This window comes from Somniosus microcephalus, chromosome 9, assembly GCF_052327205.1.
Source record: "Somniosus microcephalus isolate GS21.2 chromosome 9, FLI_Smic_1.0, whole genome shotgun sequence".
In the NCBI taxonomy this organism is placed as follows: domain Eukaryota; kingdom Metazoa; phylum Chordata; class Chondrichthyes; order Squaliformes; family Somniosidae; genus Somniosus; species Somniosus microcephalus.
The window spans coordinates 200,115,983-200,137,688 of NC_140995.1; the positions used below are offsets into that span (position 1 = coordinate 200,115,983).

The 21,706-nt window shown below is 47.2% G+C and overlaps 1 protein-coding gene across 1 annotated transcript in view; it reads left to right on the forward strand.

Annotated features, from left to right (window-relative positions):
• Positions 1 to 21,706, forward strand: part of qrsl1 (glutaminyl-tRNA amidotransferase subunit QRSL1) — a 52,205-nt gene that overhangs the window by 3,117 nt on the left and 27,382 nt on the right. The window contains 4 exon segments of the mRNA XM_085997738.1: positions 10,708 to 10,867; positions 12,011 to 12,109; positions 17,442 to 17,538; positions 19,294 to 19,464. Coding sequence (XP_085853864.1) covers positions 10,708 to 10,867; positions 12,011 to 12,109; positions 17,442 to 17,538; positions 19,294 to 19,464 — 527 coding nt within the window.

Genomic DNA, 21,706 nt, shown 5'->3' on the forward strand with positions numbered 1-21,706 from the left:
CTATGATACTGCCTTTATTAGCTGACTGATAGAATAGTGTTTTGAATTATTATTGGTTACTGTCAAGCCTTTGGCCCTCCATTCATCACAATACTTCTACAGCTGTCGATCTGCTCAACCACTCCTTCTCCACCTCTGGTCCCCAATAAATTCTTTACCCTTTCCCCTCCTGGTCCTTCCCCTCTATGGCCCCAAACTTCACTGCCCCAAGTCCAAGGGGCACAGAATTCAGTGTACCTGTTGCACAACTGGTTTAACCATCCATCACAAGATCCAGCTGGACCACATCAAGCGCTGTTGGGTATCGCTGTCGTCTGCCAAAACTGCTCACTACTCCTGGATTATCTTGGGAGGGCAAAGGTAACTCCCAGCTTCTTTTCTCCACTACCAACTGTCACCTTAAACCTTTTTCCCCTCTATCCCCGCCTCCAACAACAAATGTGACCCTTCTATTGCATTCACCTATTCCCCATGCCCACCACACCTTCTCAAAGGCCCCTGGTACCCTAGGCCCGAACCCACATCTTTCTCGAGTTACTCTCCTATTCCCCTTGTGCCCTCTCCATGCTCATCTTGCCCATGCGACCCACCTCCTGCTCTCTCGCCCCTATTCCCACTAAACTAACGACCACCCAACCTCCCTTCCTGGCCCCCATGCTAGCTGACATTGTAAATGCTTCCCCCTTCTCAGGTACTGTTAGTCTACCATTCAAAGCTACCGTCATCACCCCCTACTCCAAAAAAAAAAAAAAAAAAAAAAAAAAACCTCATCCTTGGCCCCTCTGTTATTGCAAATACCGCCCTATCTCCAACCTCCCTTTCTTCCCCAAAGTCCTTGAATGTGTTGTTGCCTCCCAAATCAGTGTTGTTCTTGCCCATAACTCCATGTTTGAATTTCTCATCACTGCAACTGTCCTTATCAAAGTCACAAATGACATCCCGTGTGACTGTGACCATGGTACACTATCCCTCCTCATCCTTCTTGACTTCTCTGTAGCCTTTGACATGGTCGACCACACCATCCTTCTCCAAAATACCTCCCCTCTGTTGCCTAGCTTAGTGTGGCTGCCCTCACTTAGTTCTATCTGTTCATAACCAGAGCACCCCCAGCAATGGCTTCTCTTCTCACCCTTGCAACATCACATCTGAAGTCCCCCAAAGATCTATCCTTGGCCCTCTCTTCTTCAACTACATGATGCTCCATGGAGACATTATCTGAAGACATGTATGCTGACAGACACCCAGGACTTTCCTGCCTCGACCTCTGCACTGGCCGTGTGTTGTCAGACAGCTTGTCCGACATCCAGTCTCATGTGAGTTGTTATTTCCTCCAGTTAAACATTGGAAAACGCCTAAGCCGTCATCTTTAGCCATCGCCACAAACTCTGCACCCTCGCCACCAATTCCATCTCAGTCAGGTCATCTTTTGATAAACTCCAATTTCAAAAAAAATTCAATTAGGGGAGGGGGTCTATTGTACCTGAAAACTAGGAATCCTAAAGGGCAGAGAAGGAGAAGAATTTCTGAAGTGTGTTCAGGAGAACTTTCTTGATCAGTATGTTTCTGGCCCAACGAAGAAAGAGGCATTGCTGGATCTGGTTCTGAGGAATGAGGTGGGTCAAGTGGAGCAAGTGTCATTAGGTGAACATTTAGGGAACAACAACAACAACTTGTTTAGGTTAGCTATGGAAAAGGACAGGGAGCAATCTAGAGTAAAAATGCTTAATTGGAGGAAGGCGCATTTCAGTGGGTTGAGCATGGATCTGGCCCCGGTAAATTGGAATCAAAGATTTGCAGGCAAAACTGTAATGAAACAATGGGCTGCCTTTAAGAAGGAAATAGTTCGGGTACAGTCGAGGTACATTTCCACTAGGTGGAAAGGTAGGGCTACTAAAGTCAGAGCTCCCTGGATGACGAAAGAAATAGAGACTAAGATGAAGCAGAAAAAGAGCATATATGACAGATGTCAGGTCGAGAATACACCTGAGAATCAGGCTAAATATAGAAGGTTCAGAGGGGAAATGAGAACGAAAATAAGAGGGGCAAAGAGAGGGTATGAGAATAGAATGGCAGCTAACTTAAAAGGTAATCCAAAAGTCTTCTATAGGCATAAATAGTAAATGGGTAGTAAGAGGAGGGGTGGGGCTGATTAGGGACCCACAAAAAGGAGACCCACATATGGAGGCAGAGGGTATGGCTGAGGTACTAAATGAGTTCTTTGCATCTGTCTTCACCGAGGAAGAAGATACTGCCAAAGACATAGTGAAGGAGGAGGGAGAGGAGATACTGGATGGGATAAAAATTGATAAAGAGGAGGTACTAGAAAGGCTGGCTGTACTTAAAGTAGATAAGACACCAGGACCAGATGGGATGCATCCTAGGACGCTGAGTGAAATGTAGGAAGAAATCGCGGAGGTACCGGCCATAATCTTCCAACCCTCCTTAGAAATGGGGGTGGTGCCAGAGTACTGGAGAATTGCAAATGTTATACCCTTGTTCGAAAAAGGGTATAAAGATAAACCCAGCAACTACAGGCCAGTCAGTTTGACCTCGGTAGTGAGGAAGCTTTTAGAAACAATAATCAGGGACAAAATTAACAGTCACTTGGACAGGTGTGGATTAATTAAGGAAATCCAGCACGGATTTGTTAAAGGCAAATTGTGTTTAACCAAGTTGATCGAGTTTTTTGATGAAATAACAGAGAGGGTTGATGAGGGCAATGCGGTTGACGTAGTGTACATGGATTTCCAAAAGGCGTTCGACAAAGTACCACATAATAGGCTTGCCAGCAAAATTGAAGCCCATGGAATAAAAGGGACATGGCAGCATGGCCCTAGAAATAGTAGATGCATTGCTGGTCATCTTCCAAAATTCTATAGACTCTGGAACAGTTCCCATGTATTGGAGGGTAGCTAATGTAACCCCACTATTTAAAAAAGGTGGTAGAGAAAAAACGGGGAATTATAGACCAGTAAGCCTGACATCGGTAGTGGGGAAAATGCTAGAGCCCATTATAAAAAATGCACTTGGAAAACAGTGACAGGATCGGACAAAGTCAACATGGATTTACAAAAGGTAAATCATGCTTGACTAATCTACTGGAATTTTTTGAGGATGTAACTGGTAGAATAGATAAGGGAGAACCAGTGGATGTGGTGTATTTGGACTTTCAGAAGGCTTTCGATAAGGTCCCGCATAAGAGACTAGCGTGCAAAGTTAAGGCACATGGGATTGGGGGCAAGGCACTGACTTGGATAGAAAACTGGTTGGCAGACAGGAAGCAAAAAGTTGGAATAAACGGGTCTTTTTCCAAGTGGAAGGCAGTGACTAATGTGGTACCGCAGGGATCGGTGCTGGGACCCCAGTTATTCACAATATATATTAATGATCTAGACGAGGGAACTAGATGTAATATCTCCAAGTTTGCGGAAAACACAAAGCTGGGTGGGCGTGTGTGCTGTGAGGAGGATGCAGAGAAACTCTAGTACGATTTGGACAGATTGGGCAGATGCAGTATAATGTGGATAAATGCGAGGTTATCCACTTTGGTGGCAAAAACAGGAAGGTAGATTATTACCTGAACGGCAATAGATTGGGAAAAGGGGAAGTGCAACGAGACCTGGGTGTCCTTGTGCACCAGTTGCTGAAGGTAAGCATGCAGGTGCAGCAGGCGGTTAAGAAGGCAAATGGTATACTGGCCTTCATAGCGAGAGGATTCGAGTACAGGAGCAAGGATGTCTTGCTGCAGTTGTACAGGGCCTTGGTGAGACCACACCTTGAGTATTGTGTGCAGTTTTGGTCGCCTTATCTGAGGAAGGATGTTCTTGCCATGGAGGGAGTGCAGTGAGGATTCACCAGACTGATACCTGGGATGGCAGGAATGACGTATGAAGTGAGATTGGGTCGATTAGGCTTATATTTGCTAGAGTTTAGAAGAATGAGAGGGGATCTCATTGAAACTTATAAAATTCTAACAGGACTAGACAGACTAGTTGCAGGAAGGCTGTTCCCGATGGCAGGGGAGTCCAGAACCAGGGGTCACAGTCTAAGGATAAGGGGTAAGCCATTTAGGACTGAGATGAGGAGGAATTTCTTCACCCAGAGAGTGGTGAACCTGTGGAATTCTCTACCACAGAAGGCAGTTGAGGCCAGTTCATTAAATATATTCAAGAAGGAGTTAGATATATTTCTTAAGGCTAAGGGGATCAAGGGATATGGGGAGAAAGCAGGGACAGGGTACTGAATTTGGATGATCAGCCATGATCGCATTGAATGACGGAGCAGGCTCGAGGGGCCGAATGGCCTACTCTTGCTCCTATCTTCTATGTTTCTATGGATACGGAATTGGCTAAGTGACAGGAAACAGAGAGTAGTAGTGAACGGTTTTTCGGACTGGAGAAAGGTGTACAGTGGTGTTCCCCAGGGGTCGGTTCTAGGACCACTGCTTTTCTTGATATATATTAATGACTTGGATGTGGGTGTACAGGGCACAATTTCAAAATTTGCAGATGACACAAAACTTGGAAGTATACTGAACAGTGAGGAGGATAGTGATAGAATTGAAGAGGACACAGACAGGCTGGTGGAATGGGTGGACACGTGGTAGATGAAATTTAACGCAGAAAAGTGCAAAGTGATGCATTTTGGTAGAAAGAATGAAGAGAGGAAAGATAAAATAAAGGGTAAGAAATAAAGGCCTAGAAATTCAGTTGTTTGCGCCAGCCGCTAGCGCCTTAGGAGGAGGAGATGTTGGGCGCTAGGCGGCTAGCGGCCGGGCGCAGCGCGATCTGCGCCTCTCCCCAACTTCAGTAAAGATTTAGCGGCGGCGCAAAGCCTTTGCGCGCGCTCAGCTGCGCGCGCAGATCCTGACGTCATTTCATCGTGCAACGCCCTTTGTTCGCACCAAACCGGAAATTCAGTGGCGCCGGCCTATTGTGCGCCTGGCGCCCCTAGCGACTGGTAGAGGGGAACGGTTCTCAGTCGCTGCGGGGCGCGGGGGGCGCAAATTAAAGGGCACTCCTCCTGCAGTAGAAAAGGCAGCCATTTTGCAACACTCCTTCTTTGTGAGAGACGGATCTTTGCAGAGAGACAAAGGTAGAGAGCTTTCTGGTTTGGCTCAACACTCGCACAGGTACTTGTGGCTTCAGGCCACAGCTTTCCATTTGTCTTTAACTTCAGAGCCAAATCATTGATTGCAAACATATAATGGGGGCTGCAATGGGTACAAACGTTGGCCTTCTCCATTGCATTCAAAGGGCTCACAGACGCCGTGAGAGAGTGGCAGTCATGGCCAGACGGAGAGGGGGCAACAGGCGTCGGCAAAGGAGGCCTTACCCACCCAGGGTATACCGCCAGCAGTTCTCATATCTGAACATGTCTGACGAGCAGTGTGTTCGGAGGCTGCGATTCCGAAGGGCGGTGGTCGCTGAGATCTGCCACCTGCTTCGCGGAGATCTGCAGCCACATCTGAGGAGCAGGACGTCTCTGTCGGTGGCAGTGAAGGTGACGGTGTCTCTCAACTTCTATGCCACCGGCTCCTTCCAATCCGCTACTGGGGACATTTCCAACATCTCCCAGTTTGCCGTGCATTGCTGCATCCGCCAGGTGACCAATGCCCTTTTCAGAAGGAGACGTCAGTTCATCTCCTTCTCCATGGCCCTTGTCAAGCAGCAACAGCGTGCAATGGGCTTTGCAGCATTAGCGGGCTTCCCCATGGTGCAGGGCGCCATTGACTGCACGCATGTGGCTTTGCGGGCACCTCTGGAGAATGCCGAAGATTACCGCAACCGGAAGGGCTACCATTCGCTCAACGTGCAGTTGGTGTGTGACCACAGGCAGCTCATCCTAGCTGTCAATGCCCGCTTTCCAGGCAGCAGCCACGATGCCTTCATCCTGCGCCAGACTTCTGTGGCAGACATGTTCGAGGCCCAGCCTCACCCACGAGGATGGCTTCTCTGGGACAAAGGCTATCCTTTGTGCACCTGGCTGATGACGCCGCTCCGTGCGCCCAGCACCCCTGCTGAAGAGGGATACAATGACAGCCATCAAGCAACCAGGAACATCATTGAGCAAACAATCGGCGTCCTGAAGCAACGGTTCCACTGTCTGGATCGTTCCGGAGGAGCCCTACAATATCCGCCTGAGCGAGTCTCCCATTTCGTGGTCGTGTGCTGCATGCTGCACAACCTGGCTATCCGCAGGACTCAGCCACTGCCACCAGAGATTGGAGGACCACCTGAGGAGGAGGAGGACCAGCACAGGAGGGAGGCAGAAAGTGCAAGGGCCGCCCGTCGGCGGCTTATTGAACGTAGGTTCTAGGCCCCCTCTCGGGATGGCTTGTGCCAATGTCACCAGATGAATGTAGCCGCTCCACAAGCCCTCAGCCGAGCAGGGCAACCAGGACTTCCAAAATAAAGCATGGACAGTGCGATTTAAGAACATTTATTACTTGGAAACCTCTGCCCTTCCCACATTACAAACTAATGGAGAGAAGCCCCCCCCAAAAAACACAAATCGACCAGTCTCGGCCTTTCAAAAAACACAAATCAACCAGTCTCGGCTTTTGCATGTGAAACAAAACATTTGGGCACACCTTCTACTTTTTGGACTGCGAGGGTGATGCCTTTCGCATCCGTGACTGGCCCCTGCCCGCCCTGCAGCTCCTTCTCAGTGGGACCCCAGTGGCTGCAGCAAGGCTGGGGGAAGGCTGCTGAGGGTCACATGGCGAGACGGCAGATGCCCTTGGGGGTCGGCCTGGACCAACTCTGGCCCTGGAGGGGCCGGCTGCTGACTGCTGCAACTCTGCTTGTGCGGCAGCACTCTGTCCAGCGGCTGGTGGCAGCTGCAATGGAGGAGTGGCAGTGTCGGCTGCAGGAATGCTGCCAACCTGACAGATCACAGGTACTCCCTGGTCGCCTGAGACAGTGGCACTCGCACGGGCCAGCACTGCAGCATGCGCAGCAATCTGCTGAAGCACAGACTGCTGGGCTGCTGCGGCGCGGCGAGTGCCCTGGCGATGCCTGGCCGATCCAGCAAGGGTGGCAGCAGTTAGTGCTCGTGTGGCCCTGGTCTGTGTCCACGTGACACCAGCCAGTGAATGGACGGCACGACTGAGCACTTGGCTAGAAGCCGCCTGTGCTGCCCCGAATTCCTGCACACTCCTTGACAGTGACTCTATGGAGTCAGGCATCCTTGCCACTGCAGCCATGAGCTCAGTGTGCCTGCGCTCAGCCTGGGCGGCCATTTCCTCTAGGAGCCGCACCTCCTCTGCGCTCACCGTCGCAGGACTGGAGGCCGCACTCACCCTCCGGGGAGAAGTCCGCCGAGCTTCCCCACCCCTCCCGCGTTGCTGCAGGCCGCTGGGCCCCGGAGCTTCACTCTCCTCCGACCCTCCCCCCCGGCTCCCCTCCAGGGAAGACGTGTCCCCATCATCGGCATGGGCTGCCTCGGCTGAGGGTGGCACTGATGGGCTGGCTTCCTCTTCCTCATCCTCGAATTCAGAATCACTGACAGTGGCAGCTTGAGGGCCCGCCTCCTCACCTGGCGATTCACCATCTGAAAGCAGGGAGGCACAAGAGTTGCTTTAGAGCGAGGACAGGGCGGCAGCGAGGGAGGCATGAGTGCTGCTATGCACTGCATTGGTCGGACAGTGGCAAAGGATGCTGTTCTGAGGCGCAAGTGGAAAGAGAGAGGTCAAAAAGGTGATGCCCTTACCATTGGGGCCCAGAACAGGGTCGGCATCTCCACTGGCGACGGGGCCAATCAGCCGGCCTGCCGTAATGCACTCCACACGCTGGTCCAGGTCGGAGAGCTCTTTGAGGTCAGGACGGCCTCCCCCGGTCTCACGCTGCTGCCTCCGGTTGTGCGCCACCTTGGCCTGCAAGAGAAAGGACGGCCTCTAAGTACAGTGTGAAGCCCTGATCTTGTCTGCACTGCCTCCCATGGTGGACTAGCCCTGACAGTGTGAAGCCCTGATCTTGGCTGTACTGCCTCCCATGGTTGAATAGCTTGTACAGTGTGTGAAGTGCTGAATGTGCAAGTGATTTTCATGACAGTCCCATAGCTGCTGGATGAGGGCTGGGCATTAGGGCTTGCAGGTCCCTTTGCCCATAAACTGAGGTGCACATGCAGGGATGAGGAGGACACTGGAAAGGGTACTCACCCTGACAACCCGAGTGAGGTCGTTGAACTTTTTCTGGCATTGCACAGGAGTCCTGGCAACCACGCTGTTGGAGGTCACCCTGTTTGACACCTCCCTCCAGGCTTTCCGATAGGCGCTGGGCAGCGGCCTCCTGCCACCTTCAGGGAACAACATGGCGCCTGTGCTCCACTGCGCCAACCAGCACCCTCAGGTCGCCGTCGCTGAAGCGCTGCGCTCTCTCCCTGGCCTTCTCCATAGTCCTGGGCGTTGCACAGATGAAGCAGCAGTGGTCAGGCCTTGCTTCAGGGCTGCAGTGTGCAGGGCGTGGCAGGCAAACAAATCCACCCTCCCCCTTTAAGAGCTGACCGGCGCCAGAGTGTCTGCCGTCAATCAGCAACTCGCCGCATCTGCGCTGCGCCCGCCCTCAGGGGTCTCGCCCCGGGCCGCCGGCTTAGCGCCTAATGATAGTCGTGCATCGCCTGTTTTAGCGCAGCAGCAACCTCTTGGGGCGATGCCACTGAATATCGGCGAAGGTGACGCGAAGTTGCGCCGGGCGCAAACTTTAGCGGCCGCCCAGCTGTAGCGCCCCAAACGTGGCTATACTGAATTTCTAGGCCAAAGACTTGCATTTATATAGCGCCTTTCACGACCACCGGACGTCTCAAAGCGCTTTACAGTCACTGAAGTACTTTTGAAGTGGAGTCACTATTGTAATGTGGTACAATCCTAAAGGGGTGCATGAACAGAGAGACCTAGGGGTATATGTGCACAAATCATTGAAGGTGGCAGGGCAGGTTGAGAAAGCAGTTGGAAAGGCTTACGGGATCCTGGGCTTCAAGTACAAAAGTGTGGAAATTATGATGAACCTGTATAAAACACTGGTTCGGCCTCAACTGGAGTATTGTGTCCAATTCTGGGCACCGCACTTTAGGAAGGATGTGAAGGCCTTAGAGAGGGTGCAGAAAAGATTTCCGAGAATGATTCCGGGGATGAGGGACTTCAGTTACGTGGATAGAGTGGAGAAGCTGGGGCTGCTCTCCTTAGAGCAAAGAAGATTGAGAGGAGACCTGATAGAGGTGTTCAAAATCATGAGGGGTCTGGACAGAAGGTTCCCATTGGTGGAAGGGTCGAGAACCAGAGGACACAGGTTTAAGGTGATTGGCAGAAGAACCAAAGGCGACATGAGGAAAAACTTTTTTACTCAGTGAGTGGTTAGGATCTGGAATGCATTGCCTGAAAGGGTGGTGGAGGCAGACTCAGTCACTGTTTTCAAAAGGGAGTTGGATAAGTATCTGAAGGAAAAACATTTGCAAGGCTACAGGGAAAGGGTGGGGTAGTGAGTGGGACTGGCTGAAGTGCCCTTGCAGAGAGCCGGCACGGGCCAAATGGCCGCCTTCCGTGCTGTAACCATTCTATGATTCTAAATCAAGCTGATCTCCATATAAAAAGAAAGTGTCTGGTTCTAAATTAATTAATGGAGGTAGAACTATTGGCTGGATCGCACTTCCAAATTTGTGACCATATAGATTTTTGATTTTACATATTTTGGCACTTAACAGTAGTACAGGAAACTTTGTGTTACCCGGAGGCGAACCGTCCGGCAAGTTCGAGCCACCGGCAAAAATCAGGAGCCGCTTTTTATTCTTTTCGTTTCTTTTCTTTGCTTTTTTTGAACAGTCAAGCTCTGCAAGGTCTGTAGCTAAGCAACAGCTTCAGCTAGAGACGCTACAGAGACGCTTGCCGACTGTTTAGAGGCTGTTGCTAAGCAACAGGGTTTGTTGATTCATACGGAGATGAAAATCTCCGTATGTTTCAACATTAGCTCTGGAGTGTCCGGCAGTTTTGAGGGAATGGCAGCAGCTCGGTCCCGTCGGTGCCGGATAGCACAAAGTTTCCTGTACATACCAGAGAGGACAGAAGCATGGTTTCAGTGATGGCAGAACTTTCTTGAACTGCCAGGGCTACACTTTGCAGACCGGTGGGCTGGGGAAACACGAGTACAGCAGACGCAGTGAGCTCCATATCCGATCCAAAGGCCGGGAAATACAGCTGGACTAAAGAACTGTTTCCCTATTTTTTTAAAAAAGAAATATCAAACTAATCTCCTGAGAATTGAAGGTGTGTTAACGTTATATATCTACAATATATTGGCCTTTACAATTTACTGCTCATTGTAATGTAATAAACTGAACGCAGTCAGCAACTTAGAACAAGAAGGCGTGACCTCAAAAATCAGGAAACACGAGCTGATGAAGAAGTTCATTGTGGAGGGACTGCTCCTTTAAGGTCTTCAACCTGTGATTAGTTCAGTTCCGTCGTAAAGGGAGCTGACAGATTTGTCTTGCAGGAGGATGTAGTAAGCTCAAGTCTGGGATTTAATGGTAATAGATTACACGGAGTGCTGGGGAATTGGTCAAGCGCTCAGTGGGAATTGCCTGCAGCACCAGCCTATTAGATAGAAAGGTATCGATGTGTTGAATAGCCTTTTCTTATCCGACAGATACTTGTGTGAAGTCGTCAGTATTCTTTGCAGCCTAACGACTAATGCACCTTTGTTAAAATTATAGGTTTCCCTAGCTTTAAGAGAAGGTCGAATCAGTCCAACCGAGCTGTGCCAGAGATGTCTGTCTTTAATCAGGAACACAAAATTCCTGAATGCCTATATTACTGTTGCCAAGGAGCGTGCCATGACACAGGCTGGAGAAGCAGAGAAAAGGTTAAAAAGAGGTGACGTCCAAGTTTATCACTATCTATTGCTAAAATTTCTGAGCAACTTGATTGCAGGAATGTTTCTTTTAAATTAAACTACACTACATGTTAACCTTTCTAAATGTACTCATTTATTTGTTGAAATTCCATAACCAGCCTTGCTTCAAACTTGTTCATTTTTGGATCAGTGTAATTTTACTTATGTCTTCCATAATGGCAGCTGTCAAGTTGAAAAGTTTGTTTGTTTTTCTTAAAATACCCACTCTGATGGTTTGGCCCTTTTTTTCCCCCATCAGTTTATTTATTAGGTACTAAAATTTTAACGATCCATTGAGGTAGTGCTGCTTTCGTACTCGTGGGCCTAAAGTAACCACAGTGAAGTGCAGAAAAGTTAGAAAGAAAGAACTAACATTCATTTATGGTGCACCTTTTATGACCATAGGACGTCCCAATTACTTACTTTTGAAGTATAGTCACTGTTATTTTGTAGGCAAATGCAGCAGTCCCAGGAACTGCAATGAGATAAATGACCAGATAATCTGATTTTGGTGGTGTTGGTTGAGAGAGAAATGTTGGCCAGAACACCAAGAGAACTCCCAGCTTCTCATCAAATAAAGCCATGGATCTTTTATGTCCTTCTGAACTGGCAGAGGGGGCCTCGGTTTAATGGCCGAATGGCCTACTCCTGCTCCTATTTCTTATGTTCTTATCAGCCCCCTGGAGTGAGGCTTGAAAACATAGTCTTCCAGTCTTCTAACTCCGAGGCAGGAATGCTGCCAATTGAGCAAAGATGACACTTTATAAATCTACATTTAAGTGTTCAATTCAAATTATTTGTGGCAAATTGCAATAACTCTAATTTGGGACTATTAAACGGGTATGTCTTTTAACTCTCCTCCTTTCCCATTCAATCTAAAAATAAATTGGTTTTGATACCCACACATGATTCTATAGCCAATCTGGAACAGCAACCTGCTTCCAGGCATCTGCCTCTGCTATTCTGTAAAGAACCACAAGGAGATGCAAGGCACCTACCCTGCTATAACTATTACATTAAATTCAATTTGTCTTGTCATAATCTATATTTTATATCAGAATAAATTACATGAGGCGATGAGCTGTGTTTCACTTTATTAACATTTTTGTTTCATATTCATTCAGGAAAACCTCTAGGCCCCTTGGATGGGGTTCCAGTTGCTGTTAAGGATAACTTCAGCACAGCTGGTATTGAGACCACATGTGCATCAAATATGTTAAAAGGTAAAGGCAATTTAAAAAATCAACTTGGGTTAATTTTGAAGAAAACTAATTGAAATAAATGGAAAATATAGCACCAGTCAACCTATTTTAATATTCCTGCATTGTTTTCAATCTCTTCCAAGCCTCTGTGTAGGTGAAAATATTCTATTCAAGACCTGTGCCTTAAGAGTTACAAAATGCCTTATCACATCGAGGTTTGATTTCTCAAATGTTCTTCTGACTAATGTTTGCTCTCCACAAATTGCATCTCATTCAGAATGTTGCAGCCTACATTTTCACCCACGCAAAGTCCCTTATTTCTTTCTTTAACGTTTCAGGATTTTTTTGACCATTGTTTTGCTGAATGGATTTGGGAATGAGTTATGTTTAAGTGTTGTGTTGTAATAAAACACAGTGACTTCACACCGCTTTAAGAAGCCGCATTGAGGGGAGCTTGAGTTGTTAATGGATCAGGCATCGAAAAGGTCCCCACAATGACATTAAGCAATTTATTATCTTGGCCCAAGTGTCCCAACAAATATTCACACCCACTTTGGTGAGGACGATTCTATTCATAGAGGCATAGAATGTGGTGTCTGCTGAGAGAACTCTTGGGGGCAGAGATAGTCAGTTCGGTTGACAGGCTTGCTGGCCAATCCATGCAGAAATGAATGGCAATAGATTGGGAGAAGGGGAAGTGCAACGAGACCTGGGCATCCTTGTGCACCAGTCGCTGAAGGTAAGCATGCAGGTGCAGCAGGTGGTTAAGAAGGCAAATGGTATGTTGGCCTTCGTAGCGAGAGGGTTTGAGTACAGGAACAAGGATGTCTTGCTGCAGTTGTACAGGGCCTTGGTGAGACCACACCTTGAGTATTGTGTGCAGTTTTTGTTGCCTTATCTGAGGAAGGATGTTCTTGCCATGGAAGGAGTGCAGCGAAGATTAACCAGGCTGATACCTGGGATGGCAGGAATGACATATGAGGAGAGATTGGGTCGATTGGGCTTGTACTCGCTGGAGTTTAGAAGAATGAGAGGGGATCTCATTGAAACTTATAAAATTCTAACAGGACTGGACAGACTAGATGCAGGAAGGATGTTCCTGATGGTCGGGGAGTCCAGAACCAGGGGTCACAATCTAAGGATAAGGGGTAAGCCATTTAGGACAGAGATGAGGAGAAATTTCTTCACCCAGAGAGTGGTGAACCTGTGGAATTCTCTACCACAGAAGGCAGTAGAGGCCAATTCATTAAATATATTCAAGAAGGAGTTAGATATATTTCTTAAGGCTAAAGGGATCAAGGGGTATGTGGAGAAAGCAAGGACAGGGCACTGAATTTGGATCATCAGCCATGATCGCATTGAGTGGCGTAACAGGCTTGAGGGGCTGAATGGCCTACTCCTGCTCCTATCTTCTATGTTTCTACCGCCCGCTGCTTCCTGGTGCCAGAATTAATAAGAAGAAAGGGGGTAAAAATTGTCAAGAGTTAGGTTTTTAAATAAGGCCTGGGGCTGAAAGCTAAAATGTAGTAGGTCAGTTTTTACAGTTAGAAATTGTCTAGAAAGAAAGGTAATGTGAAAACAACCAAGTAAGCAAGCTCAGAAAAGGGACAGGTTGCTTGGATTTTTTTTTTAGGAGGGAAGTGAGATTGAGTGAAGCAAATGGGAATTTGTATGTTCATTTGCTGTTTGTAAAATTAAGCACTTAACAATTTGAGTGGTCAGCACAGACGGGGAAAAATTCAGTTGTTTGCGCCTCCCGTTAGCGCCTTAAGAGGGCGCTAATGGGGCGCAAAGCAACTAGCGCCCAGGCGCGGCGATGTTTGCGCCGCTCGCGAAATTAACTAGACATTTTGCGGCGGCGCTAAACACTACCGCCACGATCTCTTGCGCCAGCAGATCGTGACGTCAGTCGAGTGCGCAACGTTCCGGTAGTGCCCCGGACCGGGTATTGAGTGGCGCCCCCTACCTTACCGCCTGCCGCTAGCAACGACAGGTTGAGGGGAGCGTTTTGCAGTCAGGAAGGGACCGGGGGAGCGCTATTTAAAGGCGACCGCTTCCTGCCTTTTATTGTTGGTGACATTTTTGCACCACACATTCTGAGAGAGAGAGAGACTTCTGGAGAGATTCAACGCTGTGTGAAGGAGTTTTGAATACTGAGCAGCACTTTGCAGGTTCATTTTGATTTGCCCTTCCTTGCTTCGCCCGCGCTCTGAGGTAGCGCCTCGCTCCTCAGCCTTTGCGCCTTAAGACAGGTATGTAGCGCCTGATTTAGCGCTCCAATCACCTCCAGGGGCGATAAAAGCCAAGTTTGTCGTTGGAGGCGATAATTAGCGGCAGGCTCTAAACTTTGCGCATGGCCGATAATGGCGCCCCAAACGGGGCGATACCGAATTTCACCCAGAGTGTCTTAAACGGAGTGCACTTAAGCAGAGTGTTAAAACTTGGGAATTTGGAGAGAGTGGGAATTTGGAGCAGAGGGGGAAGGAGGTGCTGCTTTTTGCCTCCCATAAGAAATAGGAGCAGGAGCAGGCCATTCGGCCCTTCGAGCCTGCTCTGCCATTCAGTGAGATCATGGCTGATCTTCTGCCTCAACTCCATTCACCGGCCCTATCGCCATATCCCTTGATGCCTTTACTAGTCAGAAATCTATTGACTTCTGTTTTGAATATACCCAATGACTCAGCCTCCACAGCCCTCTGGGGTGGAGAATTCCAAAGATTCACCACCCTCTGTGTGAAGAAATTTCTTCTCATCTCAGTCGTGAATGGCCTACCCTTTATCCTGAGGCTGTGGCCCCTGGTTCTGGACTCCCCAGCTAAGGGAAACATTCTTCCAGCATCCATCCTATCAAGCCCTGTAATAATTTTGTCCAATGAGATCCCCTCTCATTCTTCTGAATTCAAGTGAGTAAGACTTCTTTACTCCTGTACTCAAATCCTCTTGTAATGAAGGCCAGCATACTATTTGCCTTCCTAATGGCTTGCTGCACCTGCACATTCACATTCAGTGACTCATGTATTAGGACACCCAGGTCCCTTTGAGCATCTGCATTCCCCAGTCTTTCACCAATACTTGTGCTTTGTGTTACAGGTAAATATTTAATTTCATCTACCTAGAACTTCAACTAGCTCTGGTAATTAGTTAAAAACTAAACTGTAAGCTAAGCAAATTAAATACATAAACTTTAATTAACTAAATAAATAAAACAAGATTATAAAGGGATGGCAGGTAGTGTGCTGCAACTGCAGCATATGGGAGTTTGTGAAGAGCATTGCGATCCTGGACGACCACGTCTGCAGTAAGTGTCTGCAATTCAAGGAACTTCAGCTCACAGTTATTGAGCTGGAATCCGAGGTGCAGACATTGCGGGGCATCAGGGAAGGAGAGAGTTATCTGGACACTTTGATCCAGGAGGTAGTCATACCCCTTAGGTTAGGTAGCAGTACAGGCCTTAGGTTAGGTAGCAGTACCCACCCTCCACTCTCATCACTTGATGCTTCTTTAAGCACTATGCCCATGCTCTGTGGAACTCCCACTCCACTACCCCAGTCTGCCATCTTCCTCCTTGTTTTAGAAACCTCCTAAAACCTTCTCCTAACTTGCTTCTCATTTGCATTTTTCTACTGCTTTCTCTTAAAACGATTCGATTCATCTTTCTATATGTGCTTCTCACAAACAGAAATGAAATTTGTTACTTTTCTTTTGGTGAGATGAGAAGTTCAAAACAGCTTTTGAACCTCCAGTTGTTGGCCTGCACCTATTAACGAGATTGTTCACAAGTGTAATTTTTAGGTTGTTCCATTCTTTGCAATTCCATTTTTTCAGGGAGTGCTGTATCTCGGAGCTCTAATAAATGTTACTGTCAAGTGCTGGGGCATGAGTTTGGGCCTGTGGTCTGTCGGTGGGTGGTAGCGAGCAGAAGCCAGAGGCCTCTCTTGTGGGGGGGGGAAGAGTCATTAGCAGGCCTGCTTCTGTGCATGTCCTGGTGGCTAATTCAAGAGTGGCATCAGCAGGAGCCCAGGCTTCCCATGTGGCAATTGGCATGTGAGCTAGAAAGACCCGAGGGAGCGTGGAAATATTCTGGAAAAATAAAGGGGTCTGCAGCCTGCCCTCAAAAATATCTGTATCTTCTTACCACTCGCCACTGCCCACCCCTTCACATGCTGAGATGCAATTCCACAGCCTTCCAGTACGTTGTATAAGCTGCCATCGTTCAACTATGAGCTTGAACAGTGAGTGTTTGCAGACTACCGAGCATGGGGGAGGGGGAGAGGGAAGCACCACAGCTGAGCTTTGTCCTGTCCTCGCTCACACCCACCCACCCACATAGTACTTCCAATAGGGCTCACTGGATAGTGATCGCATGTCGTAACTCTGGCCATTCCTCCATTCGTGCCCCCTACCTCCCCCCAAGCTTGAGATGCAAAGGTCAATTGCAGTATCCTGCCGTCCCCCCAGCTGAGATCAACTAACTCAGTACAGATCTGGCGATCAAACCGGAGACCTTCCTGTGGCTTATGGCTCACCATACTGTGCAATTTATCCCTTTTTAACATCAGTGAAGAGTTGTTTTTCAGTCAAACTATTAACCTTTTCTGTAATGTACCATATTCATTTAAATTGATAATTGTTGCATCCAGATAGCTAACGATTTGGGGGCATTTCGGAATGCATTATACGATGTGTCCAGCATGCTAAAATAAACTGAGCCCAGTAATTCTTTGCATATCTCAATCATTGTCCCAGTCATTTCACTTATGAAGTCAGAGTATATAAGCCATAAAGTAGACCTTATGATATACTAAAAAAGATAAAAACTACTGCACAGTTCCATAAATTACATCCTCATATTTGCAGGTAATCTAACGAAAATCCAATTTAAGCACCACATTTTGTAGTGGAATAGACTGAAAAGTTGAAAGCCTATACTATCCCTTGAAACAAACGGTTTAAGCTTGTCTGTCAAATTGAACTAATTTAACAGCGTTGTTATCTCAGTTTGCTTTTCACTTGGCATTGTAAGACCATGTAATCTGACCACCTCCTGTTTTAGTCACTCCAATGAAACAATTCCACTAATTGAAGTAGCTATATTTGTTTCCCGCACAGTTTAAAGAGTTGTTTCAAATTCTCAGTACGGTGGATGTAAATTTCAGATGCAGAACTCGCCCAAGAGCTAATCAAATGCCAGATTCACATGGAGCAGTGCTCACACTAAACAGGGGTTTTAGACAAGAGAAAAAGCAGCCATTATGACAATGATTATATCCCGACAAATGATTTGACTCAGCAGCTTCTAAATTTGACGTGGGGCCCTGTAATGTATCTAATGAGGTTATTCTGTTCGTTCCAGGCTATGTTCCACCTTTTAATGCTACAGTAGTGCAGAGGTTACTGGACCAAGGTGCTGTGCTTATGGGAAAGACCAATCTTGATGAATTTGCAATGGGGTAAGAACATTTCACACTTTAAGTTACCTGAAGCAGACACTTACCTTCTGGGTGTGTTTGCGATATGTTTTCAAGCCACTGTTTTTTTTTGCACGGATGCATGGATTTATCTACAGCGATATGGGAGTGTCCAGCAAACTTCAGACATCACACAACAAAATATCAAAACTTTATAGTAAGAAAGCCAGTTATAGGTTAACTTCTGTGGGTGAGGGGAGTTTGTACATTGACCTGCAGCTAGAAATTTACAAGGACTTTTTAAAAATGGAATTTACAGGCAACCTACCTCAATAACTGCAATTAATCTGCAGTTGACCTCAGGACCTATTTTAATTACCTTCAGCAGTAAATACCTGAACAGTAGCTTTAAAGGGTCAGACCAGGTTTGTAGTCAAATATCACAACTGTGCTGCAGACTCCAGACTATCCGTGAGCAATATAACACAGGAGCACAGTATTTATACAAGTTGTGCACCTGGAATTTCCACAGGGATTCTCCCAATCTCCCGCCATAACTTCGGTGGAAGATCAGCGGAACCCCCAGAGAAATGGCATAAATGACTCAAAACAGCCACAGGGGTTTTGCCAAAGTTAGATGAGAGATTGGGTGAACCACATGGAAATTCTCTCCGTGATTTCTATAAGCCAACAAGAGCCAATCTGTACAAAAGCCATCCCTATCTCTATCATAGATCCAAACCTCACGCAGTCTGTCCTTTTTTCGTTAGTTGTGTGGTGAATATACTTCATAAATTAGTATCTTCCTTAAGATTATCTTTGAAAGAAAAGCTCCCTATGTTAAATTATGGTCCCTCTTCCTGTATTATGTCTTACAACAGGAATTATTTAGTGTTAATTTGCCATGGTGTCATATTTAAAAATATATATATTTGAAACATTGTCTTTTTCACACTCATTCAACAAGGTTTTAGAATCTCAAAAATGTCGGTCCAAATTTTTGTACCTGTGCTAGCTCCACAACAGATCTATCTATTCTCGTCCAATTTCCCTCTCATTTCCACATAACCGTTAATATTTTTCCTCTTCAAGTACTTATCTCATTTCCTGTTAATTGTTGTGATTGATTTAATCTGTTTTGATGTTTTAAAGGAGGTTATCTGGCTAGCCATACTAAAAGCATTGCAATCGCTGTAACCACATCTTTTCACTTATTGTCTCAGCTGTTTCCCAGCCACAGTTTGAGATGACCGGTTCCAGGCTATACGAAGGCCTCAGTGGTGTCAACCATAGTGTCCGCTGTGGCTCAGTTGGTAGCACACTTGCATCCGAGTCAGAAGGTTGTGGGTTCAAGGCCCACTCCAGGGACTTGAGCACATAAAGCTGGGCTAACACTGCAGTGCAGTGCTGAGGGACTGTTGGAGGTGCTGTCTTTCGGATGCGACGTTAAACCGAGGCCCCGTCTGCCCTGTCAGGTGGACGTAAAAGATCCCGTGGCACTATTTCGAAGAAGAGCAGGGAAGTTATTCCTGGTGTCTTGGCCAATATAGTTATCCCTCAACCAACACAACAAAAACAGATTATCTGGTTATTATCACATTGCTGTGTGCAAATTGGCTGCTGCGTTTCCCACATTACAACAGTGACTACACTCCAAAAGTACTTCATTAGCTGTAAAGCGCTTTGAGACGTCTGATGGTCATGAAAGGCGCTATATAAATGCAAGTCTTTCTTTCTATTTTTAGTCCAAAGCTGGATAATTCCATACTGTCACAATAATTCATTTCAATTCCCCAGGTCTGGGAGTATTGATGGCATCTTTGGACCAGTGAGAAATCCTTGGGGCTATTCCGAACAGTACAGAGAGCGACTTGGTCAGGATCATGAATTGAAAGACTCTGATTGGGTGATAGCAGGCGGTAGTTCTGGAGGGAGTGCGGTAGCCGTTGCTTCACTGACGTGTTTTGCGTGAGTATTCCAATACTTTTTCTTCCAGTTTTGTTTTCTTTTCAGTTTCTATTCCCTGTAAGACGTTTCCTTTTGGGACGCCACAGGTTTAAGATTCTGACCCAAGAATTATAAGTAATTGACACAAACGCGGATTCCGACTTAACTGTCGTTCGGGGAGCGGCGGCTGAAGCTGGAGTCGGCGGCGGACGGAATGAGTAATCCGGTAGGAGGGGAGGCGGACCGAGGGCGGGAAAAGCAGGCCCTGGAAGATCGGACACCGCGGGAGGCTCGGAGGTCAGACCGGGCGGAAGGAGAGCCAGGGAGAAGCAGGCCCCGGGACGTCGGTACCACGGCGGCTGAAGATTGTCGGGCAGGAGTGCGGGAAAGGCGGAGCGAGGCGAGAGCGGACCCTATTGTGATGGCGCCGATGAAGATGGCTGCTGTCCTTGCGGGCTCCGTGCATACCAGGCAGCTAAGTGTCCTTGGCTGATTGGTGCGCTCGGCTCGTTAAGAAAAAGCATTTCACCGACTGGATTTCACTTGTTGTATTTGGTTATGTGACAAATAAAATTGAAATTGAACTCAACTTTATTGAGACGTCAGAGATCAAAGCTTACAATACAATGTCGAAAAGAAACTTGTTGCAATACAATGCCCATCACCACTAACATATGTTGCGGATAGGATATACATACGATCACCCACAGATGGTCAGTTGTTGATTGTAGGTTCTTTGGGCTGACTGACCAAGTCATACCCCTCTTCCGACTGCAGCCCTATCCTCGTAGGCGAGATGACTACCTCCTTCCACCTTCTTCCGACTGCAGTGAAGATATCTTTTTGATCGTTGTCTTTTATTCTTCTCAGTAACCCACTCTGTGCTGCAAAGGGGCATTCCCTCCTTTCTCCGGTATGTGGGAAGAGTTGATCGAGTTGGCATTCTTCTATTGTGTCCCGAGTCCACTGGCTATTGTCAGCTTTTAACGTCTTTATCTCCTTATCAGACTCGAGGTCACTTAAACAATGTCTGAGAGGGTTGCAAAGTTTGCAGAGGTGATCAGCAGCACAGTATGCATTGCGCAAAGGTTGTTGACTTGTGTTCTGTCTTGCAGTGTTCCTTTCAAGATGTCTTGATTGTAGCTTCGTAACACCTCATTGTCTACTTCCTTATCTGTAAAGGACAGCCAATCTTAATCAGCAAAAGACTTTTTCCTACAGCCCCAATCCACAGATATGTATTTTTAAATGCAGCTCAATCACTAAATTACAAATTTAAGACTTTAAAATGTCGTCAGGAAAATATAGTAAAACTAGAGTCAAAGTTCTAAAAACTGAACTAGGAGACAAACCTGTGACTGTTGGCACTGTGCTTTGGAGTGCAGGAGCTTTGCTTAATACTCCATTATAGTAAGCAGTGTTACCACTAGAATTGTAAAAAATTAATACGTGAAATACGAATGTTGCTTGCAAGACCGGCATTTATTGCCCATTCCTAGTTGCCCGGTGGAGGTGGCCCTTCTTCTTGAGCCGCTGCAGTCGTATGGTGAAGGTGCTCCCACAATGCTGGTAGGTAGGGAGTTCCAGGATTTTGACCGAGCAACAATGAAGGTACAGCCATATATGGGAATGTGTGTGACATGGAGGAGATCTTGGAGGTTATGGTGTTCCCATAAGAACATAAGCATTAGGAGCAGGAGTAGGCCATACTTCGAGCCTGCTCCGCATTCAATAAGATAATGGCCAACTCCACTTTCCCATCCGACCCCCATATCGCTTGATTCCCCTAGAGTCCAAAATCTATCTCAACCTTGAATATCCTCAACGACGTGCTGCCCATGTCTTTCTTTGTGGTGGAGGTCATGGGTTTAGGAGGTGCTGCTGAAGAAGCCTTGGTGAGTTGCTGCAGTGAATCCTGTACGCACTGTAGTAACGATGCGCCAGTGGTGGAGGGAGTGAATGTTTAAGCCAGTGGCTGGAGTGCCGATTAAGTGAACTGCTTTGTCCTGGATGGTGTCAAGATTGTTGTTGGAGCTGCACCCATCCAGGCAAGTGGAGAGTATTCCATCACACTCCCGACTTGTGCCTTTATAGGTGGTGGAGAGGCTTTGGGGAGTCAGGAGGTGAGACACTCGCTGCAGAATACCTAGCCTCTGACCCTCTCCAGTAGCAACGGCATTAATGTGGGTCTTCCAGTGATTTTCTGGTCAATCGTTCACCCCTGGATCGTGATGGTGGGGGACTTGGCGATGGTAATGCCATT